At 38.1% G+C, this 19,134-nt stretch overlaps 2 protein-coding genes across 3 annotated transcripts in view; one reads left to right on the top strand and one right to left on the bottom strand.

Moving 5' to 3' along the window:
* The window catches only part of LOC136842887 (beta-1,4-glucuronyltransferase 1-like), a 285,173-nt gene that overhangs the window by 69,921 nt on the left and 196,118 nt on the right, over nucleotides 1-19,134 (top strand). The gene's annotated exons all lie outside the window — the stretch shown is intronic.
* LOC136842391 (golgin subfamily A member 6-like protein 25) overlaps nucleotides 9,035-19,134 on the bottom strand; it is a 28,763-nt gene continuing 18,663 nt past the window's right edge. The window contains exons 2-3 of the mRNA XM_067109647.1: nucleotides 14,543-14,725; nucleotides 9,035-11,598 (exon numbers count right to left, since the gene is read on the bottom strand). Coding sequence (XP_066965748.1) covers nucleotides 9,035-11,598; nucleotides 14,543-14,725 — 2,747 coding nt within the window. The remainder of the gene's footprint in view (nucleotides 11,599-14,542; nucleotides 14,726-19,134) is intronic.

The following is a 19,134-nucleotide window of genomic DNA, read 5'->3' on the forward strand; positions in this document are numbered from 1 at the left end:
CGTGTGTGTGTTTGTGTGCGTGTGTGTATGCATGTATATAGAGCCAGATGAATAGATATAGAAATAGATACATTTAGAATCAAATAATACATATCTTCCGCACACTCACGAATGCCACTGCACCATAATGTGCAAAAATTAAATCGCGATTAAATCTTTCAACAACCAATCTCGCCCGTTAATCCGGCAATCACGTCCCTCCCTCGATATCCGATAACGGGCCACGTTTTCCAGAGACCGGCGGAAGTGACGTGCTTTGTAACGGCTCTCTTTCAGTAACAACAACCTGTAGGCATTACTCGAGGTTCTTTGCAGCTTGCCTTCGGCCCCTAGAAGCTCCCCCTTTCTCTCCTTTTACTGTACCTACTTTCATATTCTCTTTCTTCCATCTTACTTTCATCAGTCCTCTCCTGACAATTAATTCATAGTGCAACTGCTTCGAGGCTTTCCTCCTGTCAGACCTTTTACTGTCAATTTCCATTTCAGCGCTGAATGACCTCATACGTCCCAGTGCTTGGCCTTTGGCCTAAATTCTATATTCAATTCAATTTCAACGAAAACAAAAACAACAACGAAAATAGAAGTTGATGCTTGTTGATGTTGTTTTATGCAGGATTGCGTCATTCCTTTGACACCAGATCCGATAGCTTACGCTTGGGATCGGATCCTATCACCGGGATTTCGAGTCAATCGCTTTTGACTACTGTTTTGGCTCTGGCGTCAAGGACACCTGACAGATTTCGTATGCTAGTTTGTTTGTTTAATTCCGTGCTTGGTTGCTTGATTTCCAAACACTGGCAGGCTTACTAACAGTGCCATTTATGTTTATGATTTACCTCGATTATTCGTCTTGTTAGGAGACGAGGGTAAAGTTAGATTTAGTAAAATTGGATTAAATCATATGGATGAAGAGATGGATGTCTATAAGTATTCAGGGGTTAAGTATGGATGAGAACTTGCCCTTTTGATTTTCTAGTCGGTGTTATCAAAAAATTAATTTTTCTTCTCGGCTCCAAATGGAAACGGAGGTTGGTTCGTTGCCTCCGGAAGTTGATGAACGGAAACACTTCCTTATATATATGTATTATGCACATATGTACTCATTATGTTTATACATGTATGTATATGTATTTATATTCATTTGAATGTATATAATATAATGTATATATATAATATATGTATAACATATATATGTACATATACAAATACACACACACAATATATATATATATATATATATATATATATATATATATATGTATGTATGTATGTATGTATGTATGTATGTATGTGTGTGTGGGTGTGTGTACATGTTCGCGCCTCCGTCTGCTTATAAACAAATCGCAAACAACTTATTGCACTAACTAGTCAACAGGACTGATGCCATTAGAAGCTGGACCTCTTTCCACCTGTTGCTGATATATTTATCTATCTATCTATTTGTCTGTCTATCTGTCTATCTATCTGTCTCTCTGTCTATCTATCTATCTATCTATCGGCCTCTTCTTTCACTTAAGAAGAGATACACGTTAGGTCGGAGCGCCTTCTCGTCGAGGCATGAAGGAAGTGACTTTCAGCAGATTGAGGGCCTCGTAAATTACGTTCATGCGCGAACGTTTATTCGGCCGAACGTTCAGTGGTTTTGAGAGAAAGAGAGAGAGAGAGAAAGATGGATTACGTTCGTGTACGAACTCTTATTCGGCCGTACATTCAGTGCTTTTAAGAGAGAGAGAGTTGGTTTATGTTCATGAAATATCTTTTATCCGACCGTACGTTCAGTGCGATTGAGAGAGAGAGAGAGAAAGAGAGAGAGAGAGAGATGGATTACGTTCGTGTAAGAACGCTTATTAAGCCATACAATCAGTGCTTTTGAGAGAGAGAGAGAGAGATGGATTACGTTCGTGTAATATCGTTAATTCGGCCGTACGTTCAGTGCTTTTGAGAGAGAGAGAGAGAAAGAGATGGATTACGATAATGAAGAACGCTTATTCGGCCGTACTTTATGTGCTTTTAAGAGAGGTAGATGGATTACGTTCGTGTAAGAATGTTTATTAAGCCATACGTTCAGTGCTTATGTCATTTCGCTGCGAGAGAGAGAGAGAGAGAGAGAATAGACTCATGAGATGGATTACGTTCATGTAAGAACGTTTATTCAACTGCACGTTCAGTGTTTGCGCTATTTCTCTTAAGAGAGAGAGAATCGTCTCACGTGATACAGAGGCGGGGAAATTGATTGTTCATCTGAAAGGCAGGTAAGAAAAAGTCCAAATGACATCAAGAAATGGAGAGACAGCGGTATAATTTTTTTCACAAAAAAAGTAAAAAAAAAAAATATTAAGTCTAGATAATACAACTGAAGTCTAACGCCGTATTCATGCCTTCGTGACAAGCACTTCTTAGCAAACAAGTTTCCCAGAGACCCAATTTAAAAAAAAAAAAAAAAAAAAAAAAAACTATAAAAAACACAGACGAAACCCAATGAAAAAACTGAAGTAAAAAAAAAACACACACAATGACGAATACAAGTTGAATTTCACGATATAGAAATTGACTCGTGATCCGTAAAACGTGATGCTTTTTCCTCCCCCCTAAGTACTTTCTCTGTCGGTTGGAAATTGGACTCTGGTTTGCTTGCGCTCAGGCATTCATTAGTTTGGCTCAGCGGTTTCTTTTTCGCAGAGAAATGATTTTCCTGAAGATGTGTATTGTAGGAAGTTGTGGTGATCGGGTCTCTTGTGGGAGTGATGTTTTGTTAACAATTTGAGCTGCGTTTTGTTTTTAACATTTGGGACTGATCGCCCAGTGAATTTTTAGCTTGTTTTCACCCATACAGGCACTTAAATACAATCATATATACAGTCTTCCTCTTCTTCGTTTAACGTGCTTTTTTCCCATTTTTCATATGGGGTAAGCACAATGCCTTTTTATATATATATATATATATATATAAATATATATAGTTTATATAATATATATATATATATATATATATATATATATATTTAATATATATATGTATATATATTATATATATATCACTAAAAGGACCTCATTCAAACTGGATGGTATCTAACGGAGTTTTTATTCAGAAAAGTTATAAGCTTTTTTGGACAAACAGTCCACATTATCAAGTATCCGTTAGATGCCATCCAGTTTGAATGAGGTCCTTTTAGTAATTCTACTAATGCACAGAACAATTGTGTATGTGATAAATTTATTATATATATATATATATATATATATATATATATATATATATATATATGTGTGTGTGTGTGTGTGTGTGTGTGTGTGTGTGTAAATCCTTGTGTACGTGAGAACAAGTGCATAGTTTATAGGTAAAGGGTTATAGATATATAAAGATAGATATTTGAGAGAGAGAGAGAGAGAGAGAGAGAGAGAGAGTCTTCATAAAATGAAATGCCATCGTTATATAAGAAAAAATGTTTTTCAAGTCCCAAAACTATCTTTAGGTTCCTCATGTGAAATCGAGGTCCTTGTCAGGGTTTTCGTTCGAGATCATCGGGCAAATCAGTTCCATTTAAATAATTCTGTAGGAATTATTTATATTTGTCAGTGGACCACACAGGAGACTGACTCTGAAAAACACGAGAGCAGGCATTGGCTTAGACGTGCAAAAAAAAAACTTGTAATGGTTCTCACACAAATAAATGTGGAAGTGATGTTTCTCTTATGTGACTGCCCCGGAAAAGTTAATTTTTGCATCTGTCACGAAGCGCATTCTGTAAAATTGTTAACTTGATAGCTTTCACTTGCACTGGTAGCCTGAAATTATTGTGTCATTTTTTATTAGAAATAAATTTACGGTAATTACGGAGTCCGCTTTAGATGCTTCAATATCAGATACTTCTAATTTTCCTCTCATTAATTTTTACGTCTAAACTAACAAACAGCTAGTCAGAGATTATCACCTCACAATACTTGAATGATCAGACCAGTATTCATCACAATACTGTACTTAATTGATGTTTATAAATAATAGAATTACATTGATTACTTCCGTTATTCATTACATAACCCACACATACAGCTTGATAAACTCACGGTATTAAACATTCTGGAGACTTGTACATTTATATTGTTATTTATATACACTATTATTAAATATCATTCATGTTTATATTGTTAATGTTCATAACGATTATCATTCCAACTTTAATTTATTCTTCTCTGGATTCTGATCTTGAACAAATTCGATATATTCGGAGGCAAAACATCGCAGATTAAAATAAAACAGAACGAAAGTGTCAAAGCACCTACCAGTGTCGCTGCAGAGTCCATTCCCCCAAAACAACTGAATATGGGCTTCTCTCTCTCTCTCTCTCTCTCTCTCTCTCTCTCTCTCTCTCTCTCTCTCTCTCTCTCTCTCTATATATATATATATATATATATATATAAATTCTAATAAAATAGTTCACATTTGCTTCTATACACAATAATGGGTATGTTTTCTTGCCAGAACTTTTCCAAGCAAAGAATACAAGGTAAATTTTAAAAATCGTACCTTTTTCTTCTCTCTCTCTCTCTCTCTCTCTCTCTCTCTCTCTCTCTCTCTCTCTCTCTCTCTCTCTCTCTCTCTCTGTGAGGCTTCGTGAACGGTGAAAGGCCCATGGAGCAATTTGCCCAATATTTTATACCTGCAAATATCAAGAGAATTAGGAATTCGTGTGGCCGGAAGCACAAGGGAGTTGCACCTTTTGTTGGAGACGACGCTGTTCTTGCATTAACATCTCCATGATTATAATGACTTCCATTTTGCAACAATGGTCGCCCTGTTAGCAAGAATTAGCATATAAGCATGAGAAGCGACCTTTTGTACTTTCATTTTATCAAACAAAAAAATAAAAAGTATTCTAAAGAGTCGTTTTGGAACGTCGCGAAACAGATATTTCTATATCCTGGAGAAACTTGATACGTATCTGATTCGACGTAGGTTAGATAAAAGAGAAGAGTTTTATTAAGTAATAACAAAATATTACCCTAAAAAGTTGCTTTGTGGGGTCACGAAACAGATTTCTCTATCTTTATTTGTCTCTAATGCGTTTTATCTATTATTGATTTATTTTTTCTTTTTCATTAAGTAAGATTTCTTTCTGTATTTCCCTCTACCTCTTCTAATTTCTTCCTAATGAACACCATAATATTCTTTGGAAGCTTGAATTTCAAGTCAGTGGCTCCTTTGGTGGGATTGTTCCATATGAATAGGTTCATCTGCTGAATAATAATAATAATAATTTCAAGTAATAATAATAATATCTTTGGAAAACTTGATATATATCAGATACTGCACAGGTTCGATAAAAAAGAAAAAAAAAAGTTATCAGCGTCATTTAGATAATCTCTCCATGTAAACCTCTCCGTAGGGGGGTAGTGCCGTCAGTGCATCTCACGCGGTGCACTGTAGGCATTACTTAAGGTTCTTTGTAGCGTCCCTTCCTCAGGCACCTAGCTACAACCCCTTTCGTTCCCTTTACTGTACCTCCTTTCATATTCTCTTTCTTCCATCTGACTTTCCACCCTCTCCTAACAATTGATTCATAGTGCAGTTGCGAGGACTTCCTCCTGTTACACCTTTCAAGCCTTTATTACTGTTCATTTCCGTTTCAGCGCTGAATGACCTCAAAGATCCCAGTGCTTGGGCCTTTGGGCTAAATTCTATATTTAGTCATTCAGTCCATATAAACCTTCCTTGTAACAGCCCAGAACCGGTCTTAAAATTGAGATATTTCGCTCCAGTAGTGGAAAAGACCTTTAGGTTGTCATGATAGTCGTTTTAGCAAAAAAAAATCAGTCATTTCGGAGTTGAGAGAGAGAGGAACTGGTCATTCCACTTCGCTTGCTTAGTTTTTTTTATTGTTCCATTACGTTACGCTTCGTATTTTCGGGTCATTAGCAAAGAATGCACATCTTGGTAGTATAGGACGAGCATTGCGTAAGTTATATAGCCTTCTTGTCGCGTTCTGCAAATTATTATTATTATTATTATTATTATTATTATTATTATTATTATTATTATTATTATTATTATTTATTATTATTATTATTATTCAGAAGATGAACACAATTCGTATGGAACAAACCCACCAAAGGAGCCAGTTGACTCGAAATTCAAGCTTCCAAAGAATATTATGGTGTTCATTAGGAAGAAGCGACAGAGGGCAATAGGAATATAGATTATTATTATTATTATTATTATTATTATTATTATTATTATTATTATTATTATTATTATTATTATTAAGCATATGAACCTATTCATATGGGAAGAGCGTTGTGGGTCCTTACACCCCACAACGCTCTTCCCACAACCTCTACCTTCAACTTTCCACATACAACCTTACTGTCGCAACCCTCCACCCATAAATCCTACCAATAACTATCTACCCACAACCCTTCAACAGTCCTCCACCCACAAACCCTAACCACAACCCTTCAACAGTCCTCCAACCACAAACCCTACCCACAACTATCCACCCACAACCCTTCAACAGTCCTCCACCCACAAACCCTACCCACAACTATCCAGTCCTCCACCCACAAACCCTACCCACAACTATCCACCCTCAACCCTTCAACAGTCCTCCACCCAAAAACCCTACCCACAACTATCCTCCCACAACCCCTCAACAGTCCTCCACCCACAAACCATACCCACAACTATCCACCCACAACCCTTCAGCAGTCCTCCACCCACAAACCCTACCCACAACTATTCTCCCACAACTCTTCAACAGTCCTCCACCCACAAACCCTACCCACAACTATCCACCCACAACCCTTCAACAGTCCTCCCCCCACAAACCCTACCCACACCTATCCACCCTCAACCCTTCAATAGTCCTCCACCCAAAAACCCTACCCACAACTATCCTCCCACAACCCTTCAACAGTCCTCCACCAACAAACCCTACCCACAACTATCCTCCCACAACCCTTCAACATTCCTCCACCCACAACTATCCTCCCACAACCCTTCAACAGTCCTCCACCCACAACCCTTCAACAGTCCTCCACCCACAATCCCTCAACAGTCCTCCACCCAAAAATCCTACCCACAACTATCCACCCACAACCCTTCAACAGTCCTCCACCCACAACCCTTCAACAGTCCTCCACCCACAATCCCTCGACAGTCCTCTACCCAAAAACCCTACCCACACCTATCCTCCCACAACCCTTCAACAGTCCTCCACCCACAAACCCTACCCACAACTATCCACCCACAACCCTTCAGCAGTCCTCCACCCACAACCCTTCAACAGTCCTCCACCCAAAAACCCTACCCACAACTATCCTCCCACAACCCTTCAACAGTCCTCCACCCACAACCCTTCAACAGTCCTCCACCCACAACCCTTCAACAGTCCTCCACCCATGAACCCTACCCACAACTATCCACCCACAACTCTTCAACAGTCCTCCACCCATAAACCCTACCCACAACTATCCACCCACAACCCTTCAACAGTCCTCCACCCACAACTCTTCAACAGTCGTCCACCCACAAACCCTACCCACAACTATCCACCCACAACCCTTCAACAGTCCTCCACCCACATACCCTACCCACAACTATCCTCCCACAACCCTTCAACAGTCTTCCACCCATAAACCCTACCCACAAACCTTCAACAGTCCTCCATCCACAAACATTACCCACAACTATCCACCCACAACCCGTCAACAGTCCTTCACCTACAAACCCTACCCACAACTATCCACCCACAACCCTTCCACAGTCCTCCACCCACAAACCCTACCCACAGCTATCCACTCACAACCCTTCAACAGTCCTCCACCCACAAACACTACCTACAACTATCCATCCACAACCCTTCAACAGTCCTCCACCCACAAGTATCCACCCACAACCCTTCAACAGTCCTTCACCTACAAACCCTACCCACAACTAACCACCCACAACCCTTCCACAGTCCTCCACCCACAAACCCTACCCACAACTGTTCACTCACAACCCTTCAACAGTCCTCCACCCACAAACACTACCTACAAATATCCATCCACAACCCTTCAACAGTCCTCCACCCACAAGTATCCACCCACAACCCTTCAGTAGTCCTCCACCCACAAACCCTACCTACAACTATCCACCCACAACCCTTCAACAGTCCTCCACCAACTAACCCTACCCACAACTATTCACCCACAATCCTTCGACAGTTCTCCACCCACAAACCCTACCTACAACTATCCATCCACAACCCTTCAACAGTCCTCCACCCACAACCAGTTTGAGAGGGAGAGGGGGAGGGTAGAGAGAGAAATTTGTAATTAACCTGTAGATGGAGTTGCTGTAGTATTGGGCCTGGTCTATAGTGCCATGCAACTGGGGTATGCCTTCTGTTCTTTGGAATTTATTCTTAGAGATGTGTGAAATAAATTCCAAAGAATAGAGGGCGGGTGCAGGGTGCATGGTACTGTAGACTCTAGGGCCTAGGCCGAATCCTACAGCGACTCTATTTTAGCATTTCACAAAGTTTATATAAAAAGTATCTCTCTCTTTCTCTCTCTCTCATTGTTTTTGGCAGACATTTTACGGACGATTCCAACCCTCCCTATTTTTCCGGGCTTGGGACCGGCACTGAGTTGGGCTGGCGGTCAAGCCAGCCCAACTCAGTGGCTAGGTTAAAATGTTGTTTTCTCCACAGCAGGAAAATGAATGGAGTCATTCAGTCAGACTCGGTTGCCGAGCGCCTTCTGACTGAGACGAAAAGGCAAACGCGAATGGGTCCACAGAATGGCCTGATGACTGTGGGGCTGAGCGCGCACCCAAAGCAACATAAGAGGAACCACCATGAACACCTTCGGGGGATTTTGGGGATTTGGAAGGTGTGGGGAATCGTGGGGTCCCTCTCACGCTGCTGAAGATGTGCGCTTGGCCCCATGGTCGTCAAGTCAGTCTGTGACTCATTCCTGTTAGCCTTTTTTGGGGGGTGTCACGGGTCACCCACCCCTCCTTTTCTTCATGATTCTCGGCTCTTAGGGGCTCGATCTAACACATTTCGTCTTCTCCGCTTTCATGGAAAGTTTTGTCAGCCAGGTTTTCGTTGAGAATTTCGCAGTTCTTGTTGGAATCTCCCGTAGTCGCTTCCGGCGTTCTCTCGTCTCCATGAACGATGTCTGTCAAGGTGCAAGTTAGGACCTCCCACTGGTTGCTGTAGTTGGTCCTCTCACGCTGGGTATCACAGTACTTCCTGTGTTGCTTCTCCTTTCTCATCCACAGGTCCTCTTCTTGCCTCTCCTTTTCAGTGATGTCCAGGATTTCATTTTCATGCTGCAGTGCAATCTGTTGCAGGTGGAAGTTCCTCTGAGCTGTCCCATGGAGAAGCGTCATTAACATGTATTTATCTTGTTCCTTCAGGGCCTCTTCCAGTCTTCTTTGACGCTCCCTGAGACATCTTTGTTCCCTTTCTTGTTCCATCCTCTCTTTCGCCAGAAGGTTCACTGCATTTTCCAATTCGTCTTCCAAAACTAGCTTTTCACCCTTGAGCTTTTCTTCTTGGGCTAATAAATCTTGTATTTGGTTGTCCCTTTTCTGGACCTCCTCCTCAAAATCGTTTGCAATTTTTCTAACCTTCTGGTCTGCTTCCTCCAGTAAGCTGTCCTGTTCCTTCCCGTGATTGAGAGCGGCGCTTAGTTTCTCTTCTAGTTCTTCTTTTTTCCATATTAATTTTCGTTCCGTGTCCAAGAAGTTTTCTATTTGGAGGTCCTTGTTGTCGAGCTCTACTTTTAAGGTTCTGAGGGAAGTCTCCATCTCATTTCCTCTCTTTTTTTCTTCTTCCAGCAACTTCTCCATCTCCTTCCCGTGATGGAGAGCGTCCTGTAGAATTCGGTTCGTCTGTTTCTCCTTCCTTAAATATTTCTTTAGTAAAATTGTTTTCAGGTGGTTTTCGTCTGCCTCTTCTAGGTGCCTGGCATTCTGTCCTCCTAATTCTGCCACCCAGTTCTTCATAACCTGGACTTCTGCCTCTAGAATCTGGGTCTTCATCTTTTCATTTTGTAGCTCTTTCTTCACTGAAGTTATTTCTGCTTCTTTTTCTTCTAACTTTTCATTAATGTTCGCATTCTGTCCACCTAATTGTGATACCCAATTCTTCATCACTTGTAGTTCTGCGCGCAAAATCTCAGTTTTCGCTCTTTCTGCATTAAAAATTTTTGTTGCCGAGACCAACCGATCCTCTTTTTGGCACAAAACTGTTTCTAGCGACTGAAGTCGATCCTCTAGTATCAAGTTTTTATGGGTTTTGTTAGCCAGATTCTTCTCGAGCTCACAATTTCCGTCTTGTAGGCCAGCTGCCACCTCCCTGAGTCTCGAGTTTTCTGATTCAGTGAGCTCCAGTTTTCCTTGGAGAGCAGCTTGGTTGTCTTTAACTTCCATCGTTTGGCTTTCAAGTTCTGCTACGGTGCCTTCAATAGCCGTCATTTGCCCCTCCAGAGTGCTTAGTTTCTCTCGGTCCTTCTCAGATTCTATAGCTTTCCTTGCGAGTAATTCTTGCAGGTTTTCGACTTTCCTCTCCTCTTTGGCTAAGGCGTCCGTATAGTCTTCTACGAGCCTCTCGAAATGTTCTTTCTCCGAAGCAAGCACTTGATTGAATGTTTCGGATTCCTTCAGTTTCAGGACTAGTTTTGTTTCTCTCTCTTTAGCGCTCTCCAGTTCTCTTTCTTTGTCAACCAACGCCTGCTGCAGAGATGCTGTTTCCTCTCTCAGTTCTTTATTTAACTTCTCTGTCCTTTCTCGTCGGTCTTGAGCGAGGTCCAAATCGTCTTCTAAGCGCCGCTTTTCAGTTTGTAGTTGTTCGTTTTGAAGGTACACGGTCTCAATTTCTCTTTTCATTTCTGCTTCCTCTTGTGCATTCTTTTCCAGCAAGACATCTTTGTCCAGAAGCTGATTCTGAAGCCACACAGTCTTCTCCACTGCTTCCTTCCAAAGATGTTCCATTTTGCTTACATAAACCTGACTGATCGGTCTTGGCAGCTGGGTTTCTTGGTCCGTTTCCAGGTCATTCTGCATCTCACCATCTTCCAGTTCCAGACTATCTTCCAGTCTGGACACGAAGCTCATCTCCGTTTCAGAATAATCTTCACCATCGGTCACATCCGGTTCAAAGTCATCTTCACTGTCGTTCATATCCGTTTCAAAATCAACATCGCTGTCACTCATATCCATTTCACTGTCACTCAGATCATCTTCACTGTCGTTCACATCCGTTCCAAGATCTTCACTATCACTCATAACATTTTCACGATCATCCTCACTATCACGGCATTCGCTTTCCATACATTCTTCCAGTTCATGAGATTTGAGTCCATAGAATTTATATTTCCAGGATACAGCAAGCGCCAAGCCTGCCAACAAGGCCAAACCAGGTTTGGCGACGGCAAAGGTTGGCGCCAACAAGCTGTTCGGTTGTTGAACAATTTCCGGTTCAAGGGAATCGACAGCAGCAGCAAAAGTATCAAGTACTTGTAAACCGCTGTTGACTCCTTGACAACAAAAGAAACCACAACCATCCTTGATTATCGAAGCGTACAAATCACAGCCTACGAATACTAGTACTGCAAGCAATATGCAAAATAGCTCAAACATCATGAAATGTCTACCGTATACGTTTGCTTTCTCTGTGTCTTGTTTTTAAAACTGCCAGGCGAAGGATCCAGGATCCGGAGGCGCTGCTTGAAGATGCGAAGATCCCTTCGATTCCAGGCTCGGCTTCGAAAGATTTTGTCTTCTTCTTCTTCAGGATTCAGGATCTGGAGGAGCTTTGTGAAGATCCGACGAAGACTTCATTCAGCACTGGGCTCCAAGTCGCCACTGCGGCCACATTAGTCCTTATGAATGAGGGAGGATCGAGGCCCGGTCGCCTGAGGAATGCTCGGAACGGAAATTTTCTTTCTTCTCATCACCTCCCACGAAATCATAAGTTTTACATTTTCCGCTCCGCTTCCAATATATCCATATATATATATATATATATATATATATATATATATATATATATATATATATATATATATATATATATATATATATATATATATTATATATATATATATATATATATATATATATATATATATATATATATATATATATATATATATATATATATATATATATATATATAATTGCTAAACTCTAATCATATTATTGAAATAATGTCGATCTTAATAAGAAAAATATGAATAAAAATAGGAATAAGTTATCTAAAGTGTACGATTTGAAATAAGCTATATCTGATAGGTTCGTTGAGCGAGTTCTGAAGGTGATATAATTTGAGTATGGATCAAATAATCAATGTTGTGCTATATCTGATAGTTAGTTGTAAAGGTATATATATATATATATATATATATATATATATATATATATATATATATATATGTGTGTGTGTGTGTGTATGTGTGTGTGTGTGTGTGTGTGTGTATGTATGTATATGTGCATGCATGTATACACATACATTCATACATACTTACATACACATATATGTATGTATATAGATATGTACTCGTTTTTTTCAGAACTTGCTTAATAAAGAATTTACAATATATATATTATATAGCAATAATAATATATATATAAAGCAAATGACTGCGTGGTCGGAATTGCAGTGTTTTATTATTATTATTATTATTATTATTATTATTATTATTATTATACTTTGACCTCAGTCGCCCTTTATCGTAGTTGGGAATGAAAGTAATATTTTGGCATTTTTTAATCCGTTTTATTGACATATTTTGCGCCGAGCTATTTTTAGCATTTTGTATTCTGTCATTTAACTTGATGAAACTAAGTTTTGAATAAATTGTTCATTTGTAAAATTCACATTGCATACTTCACTTAATAGATGGGTTATACTAATTTTGGCTTGGTTTCCGTACCTTGGTTCCATAGAGTCTCCGGGTCAGTCCCCTAGATTCTGTGCGTACCCTGCTGCCCTTGCTGTTTTGCCTCTTCTTCTTCTTCTTCTTCTTTTTCTTCTTCTTCTTCTTCTTCTTCTTCTTCTTCTTCTTCTTCTTCTACCGTTATTTATTATACTCCGTCTGGTGGTAGTCCTGTCAGTGGACCTCATGCGGTGCATTGTAGGCATTACTTAAGGTTCGTTGCTGCATGCCTTCGACCCCTAGCTACAACCCCTTTCGTTCCTTTTACTGTACCTCCCTTCATATTCTCTTTCTTCCATCTTACTTAGTGCAACTGCTTTGAGGTTTTCCTCCCGTTACACCTTTCAAACCTTTTACTGCCAATTTCCGTTTCAGCGCTGATTGACCTCATAGGTCCCAGTGCTTGGCTCGTGGCCAAAATTCTATATTCAGTTCAGTTAAAGTTAGTCACGATCGTGCGTCTGGCAGCGGTATAGAACAGGCCACCACCGGGCCGTAGCTGAGTTTCATGGGCCGCGGCTCATTCAGCATTATACGCTGTACAGAGAACTCGATTGCTTTTACTTTTTTCTGTTTTATATGCAAGTACTGTTAGGTTCCCATTTCTCTACGTGAATATTTAAATTTTTCATCTTCATGAGTAAGCATGCCTCATTTCGTCAAGTACTGGAACATGTTTGCCTGCAAACACCCCACTGAGCAAGCAAATCACAGCGCGCGTCATTTGTTTTCCTCCTCTTACAAAAACATAATGACGTGGAATTTACTTTTTCGTCCGTCTGCGACAATGTCCACGTAATTCTCGCTTCCGGTTCTTGTTAGGCAACAAGAGTCGTTTCCCTTCGGGTTTTGTATTTTTTTTTTTTTCTGATCCGGTTTAACATCAAGTGTGGTAATTCATCGTAAATGATCTTCTTTGATGCCTTACGTATCCAGTAGACAAATTTTTCTTTAACAGATGCAGTAACTTCTTGTGTAACGTTTCCTAGAAATAGAGGTATGGGAGGGAAGGCGTTTACCCTCTCTCTCTCTCTCTCTCTCTCTCTCATATATATATATATATATATATATATATATATATATATATATATATATATATATATATATTATCTCTCTCTCTCTCTCTCTCTCTCTCTCTCTCTCTCTCTCTCTCTCATATATATATATATATATATATATATATATATATATATATATATATATATATATATATATATATATATGCATGCATGAAGTTGTGTTACATATACTTCTCTCTCTCTCTCTCTCTCATATATATATATATATAAATATATATATATATATAAATATATATATATATATATATATATATATATATATATATATATATATATATATATATATATATATATATACACATGAAGTTGTTGTGCTACATATACTTCTCTCTCTCTCTCTTTCTCTCTTTCTCATATATGCTTGAAGTTGTTTTGTTACAAATATGCAAGAAGTTGTTTACATAAATTTCTCTCTCTCTCTCTCTCTCTCTCTCTCTCTCTCTCTCTCTCTCTCTCTCTCTCTCTCTCTCATAGACAGGCTTAAATATAATAAAACATCAGAAATGATCTTCTTTGATGCATTGCGTATCCATTACACAACTTTTCCTCTTCCAGATGCCGTAACTTCTCGCTGAAAGAGAGTAACATTCCAGATCGTTCAACCCTCCCGTGAGAGACCTCTTTAAATGATTTATTGTTGCGCTCGATTTTATTTTGCGTGTTCATCGGGTGTTCATTCGGCAAGTTCTCTTCTATTAGTTTCTGTGAAAGCGTGAGACCTGTTTTGTTAAGGGTTCGGGAGCGATTGCTCGACACAGGTTTGGGTCAAGAAGGCTTTATTTTTTTTGCCATTCTCTCTCTCTCTCTCTCTCTCTCTCTCTCTCTCTCTCTCTCTCTCTCTCTCTCTCTCTCTCTCTCTCTCTCTCTCATAAGCATGAAGTTCTTGTTTTGTATATATTTTATTCTCTCTCTCTCTCTCTCTCTCTCTCTCTCTCTCTCTCTCTCTCTCTCTCTCTCTCTCTCTCTCTCAAATAAGTATGAAATTCTCGTGTTATATATATTTTATTTTTACCCAACTCGTCTTCCTAAACGATGCCATTTATATGTATATATATATATATATATATATATATATATATATATATATATATATATATATATATATATATATATATATTGTCTGTTAGTCGAAGGCGTTGAAAAGAAATATGGCACAGAACGATCCTAAATAATAACTTGATTAATATTTTTTATTCATGTTTAAAAAACTAACAATTTACTTCAAAAAAAGGCATTTAGTATTAGACCGTTTGGTGCATCAAGACTTTAAATTAAAGTCGTATTTCAATCCGTTAAAAGTTGACATTTTATGCTAAATGAATCCTTGCATTTTGTAAAAGTGTTTCTTGGAGCTATGAATAAAGCAAGGATAATTCTTTAGACCTGTTTTTGGCTATTAAATATGGGTAAGACATAACCTGAAGGTTTCTGAAGACGAACATAAAACCCCGCAAACTTGTATTCTTCCAAAGAGAACTGGAATGGAAAGTAATTGGAAATATACTTGTATCTGCGGCATGTAACCCTGCCACACGTCCATGTAGGCATTGGAACGAATGGTGTTGAACTGAAGTCAGTTTCTTTATCCTCCCATATATTAATGACAGACAGACAATAACGTGGAAGCGGAAGGTAGTCTCACGCTTCTCACGATTCAGATGCCGCTTAACTGGAACTGCTTAGGCATCGCACATGGCGGGAAACAAGAGCGATGTTGTCACATGTAATTGCAACGTTGCCACGCCGCATGATCAAGCTAGTGGTCTTACAACAAGCATAATGGTTATGAGGGATAAATGATAATGTGAACATAATTCTTCTGTAAAATAATAATAAAGTCAATGTACATGGATGAATATAAACTGGCAATGGTAAAGATATTGGATATCTATACAGTATTCTTATATTTCCAACGCCGCAGTTTAGACACACGCTCACACACACACACACACACACACTTACCAACTCATCTCGAAATCTTCTCATCTGTAAGGAACTTCAGGACATCCTTTTCAACTTTATAAATAGGCCTCGGGTTGTGTGTGAAAGGCATCTGTGAAACGAGGTTCTTATCAGTTTGTGGAAGTTGTTTTTGAGGAAGATTTTTATTAATGATAGGGGCGCTCTCTCTCTCTCTCTCTCTCTCTCTCTCTCTCTCTCTCTCTCTCTCTCTCTCTCTCTGTATGCTCTACATAGAGTATATATGCCTGTGTACATATATATATATATATATATATATATATATATATATATATATATATATATATATATATATATATGTGTGTGTGTGTATATATATATATATATATATATATATATATATATATATATATATATATATATATATATATATATATATATATGTAGGTATTCTGAAGCTTTGCTGATGCAACAGATAAAAGATAGCCAAATCTGAATAATGCAAATGATGAAAAAGGATTTCTATAAATCTGATAACGCATGTTTGAGCGGTTTTTGAGGTTGTGGGACGGGCAATGAAGATCCAGGAGAAAGGGAAGGTGAAACTAAAATTGAGATGCTGCGGCATGACGGTAACAGTGTGACGGGGTTGCTGGCCCGGGTGTGTAAGGTACGCGTCGAGAAGGGAAAGGTTCCTGGGGATTGGGCGAGATGAATTATTGTTCCAGATTAATTGTATTTGGCAGATGTCGACGGATTCTCTCACTCCATCAGGGTGATTGTCTGCCCACTTTACAGGCACACCGCATCATAAACTCTCTCTCTCTCTCTCTCTTATAAGCATGAACTTGTTGTGTTATGTATTTCCCTCTCTCTTATATAAGTATGACATGTTATATATATATTTCTCTCGCTCTCTTATAAGCATGAAGTTGTGTTTTATATTTCTCTCTCTCTCTCTCTCTCTCTCTCTCTCTCTCTCTCTCTCTCTCTCTCTCTCTCTCTCTCTCTCTCTCTCTCTCTCATATAAGCATGAAGTTGTGTTTTATATTTCTCTCTCTCTCTCATATAAGCATGAAGTGTTTATATATATATATATATATATATATATATATATATATATATATATATATATATATATATATATATATTTATATATATATATTTATTTCTCTCTCTTATAAGCATGAAGTTGCTGTGTTATATATATTTCTCTCTCTCTCTCTCTCTCTCTCTCTCTCTCTCTCTCTCTCTCTCTCTCTCTCTCTCTCCCATCTCACATATTTCGCAAATCTGCCATGAGTCTCACGCATGACGCGGCCTCTGTGTTGACAGCAGTTGGTCGATGACCCCAACCAAGTCAGTTTTTCTTCCCACTCCTCTAGCATGGTCATTGTCCGAAATGCATCTCGAGAGGCATTGCATAAGAGCTGGGCTACTTGCATTTCCGCCCTTTCCCGCAACGCTACTTGCCACCATCTCCCTATTGTCCAGAAAAAAGGCGGTGAATCCTGTTACCGATGTGGCGATACGCGCTTCTTGTTACCGCGAGGAAAGGGAAGAGTTGTTGATACTTCCTCTTCAACGTCTCCCTTGGCGTTACTCCGCTTCGGATTGCGTGCGTCTGCATTTCCCGGGCATCTGTTTGTCTTTAAGTGGGTGATGTCATGTTATGCAGTGCATGGAAGTATATCTTATTTTATATTATATATATATATATATATAATTTTTATTTATTTTTTTTTTTATATATAATATATGAATTTTATTTTTTTTTTTTTTAGGAAAAGTCGTGGTTTTCTACTGTTCCTGATTTGGTTTTTTGGGAGTTTCGTATTAGTTTAGGGTTAAATTATTGAGATGATTATGGGATAGTTCTGAATGTCTTGTTATTTTTCCCACTTTATATATATATATATATATATATATATATATATATATATATATTTATATATTGTGTGTGGAAAAATAACAAAACTTTTCAAAATATCTATAATCATCTCAATAATTTACACATATATGTATATATATATATATATAATATATATATTATATATATATATATATTATATATATTTATATATATATATATATATATATATATATATATATATATATATATATATATATATATATATATATATATATATATATATCGATAAATGACCGTGGTTGCTTTTGAACAGTTTTATCTAAAAAGAATAGAGAGAAAGGTACTTGAATACATTTCCCGTATAGAAATTGTACGTTTCTGGTCAAGACAAGAAAAGCGCCGAAGAAGAATCGAGAGCGAAATTCTGCAAACATGTAATAAGGAAAAAAAAAATTGGATGGATCTATGTAAATGGCAGAATGATAGCAGATCATATCGATTTTTGAAGCTTGACGGAAAAAAAATACCGACACTTGAGAAAAAACAAACACCAACTGGGGAACAAATAAATTGAAGAAATCCACATATACGAAAGTGTAATGATAAATAAAAATAGTTGGATCTATGTAAATGGCAGAATGATAGCAGTTCAGTATCGAGCTTTGGAACTAAAAAAAAAACACAAATTGGGGAACAGACGTATTTAAGACATCCACTTGCAGTTTCTTTAGTGTCTCCACACTGAAGGGGGAGCATGACGCTCCGAAACTGTATAAGTATACCTTAGTTTTACCAGACCACTGAGCTGATTAACAGCTCTCCTAGGGCTGGCCCGAAGGATTAGACTTATTTTACGTGGCTAAGAACCAATTGGTTACTTAGCAACGGGATATAAATACTATTATATATATATATACATATATATATATATATATATATATATATATATATATATATATATATATATATATATATAGAGAGAGAGAGAGAGAGACTTTTAAATAAATTTGTTCTCCAATTTTTTTTTTTTTTTTTAAGTATCACAGTTCGATACTGATATGCTGTCGTTCTGCCATTTTTTTTTTTATTATTATTACACGTTTGTAAATGTGGATTTTTTTTACATGTTTTTACTCCCCAATTTGTGGGCTTTTTTTTTTCAATTTTCAAAGCTCGATACTGATCTGCTATCGTTCAGCCATTTACATAGATCCAACCTTTTTTTTTTGTTATTATTAAAGGTTTGTATAATTTCGCTACAATTTGTGTGCGTTTTAGTTTTCTGTAAAAGAAAACTATTGTTTCGGCTTTGTCTGTCCGTCCGCACTTTATTCT

This window comes from Macrobrachium rosenbergii, chromosome 10, assembly GCF_040412425.1.
Source record: "Macrobrachium rosenbergii isolate ZJJX-2024 chromosome 10, ASM4041242v1, whole genome shotgun sequence".
Lineage (NCBI taxonomy): Eukaryota > Metazoa > Arthropoda > Malacostraca > Decapoda > Palaemonidae > Macrobrachium > Macrobrachium rosenbergii.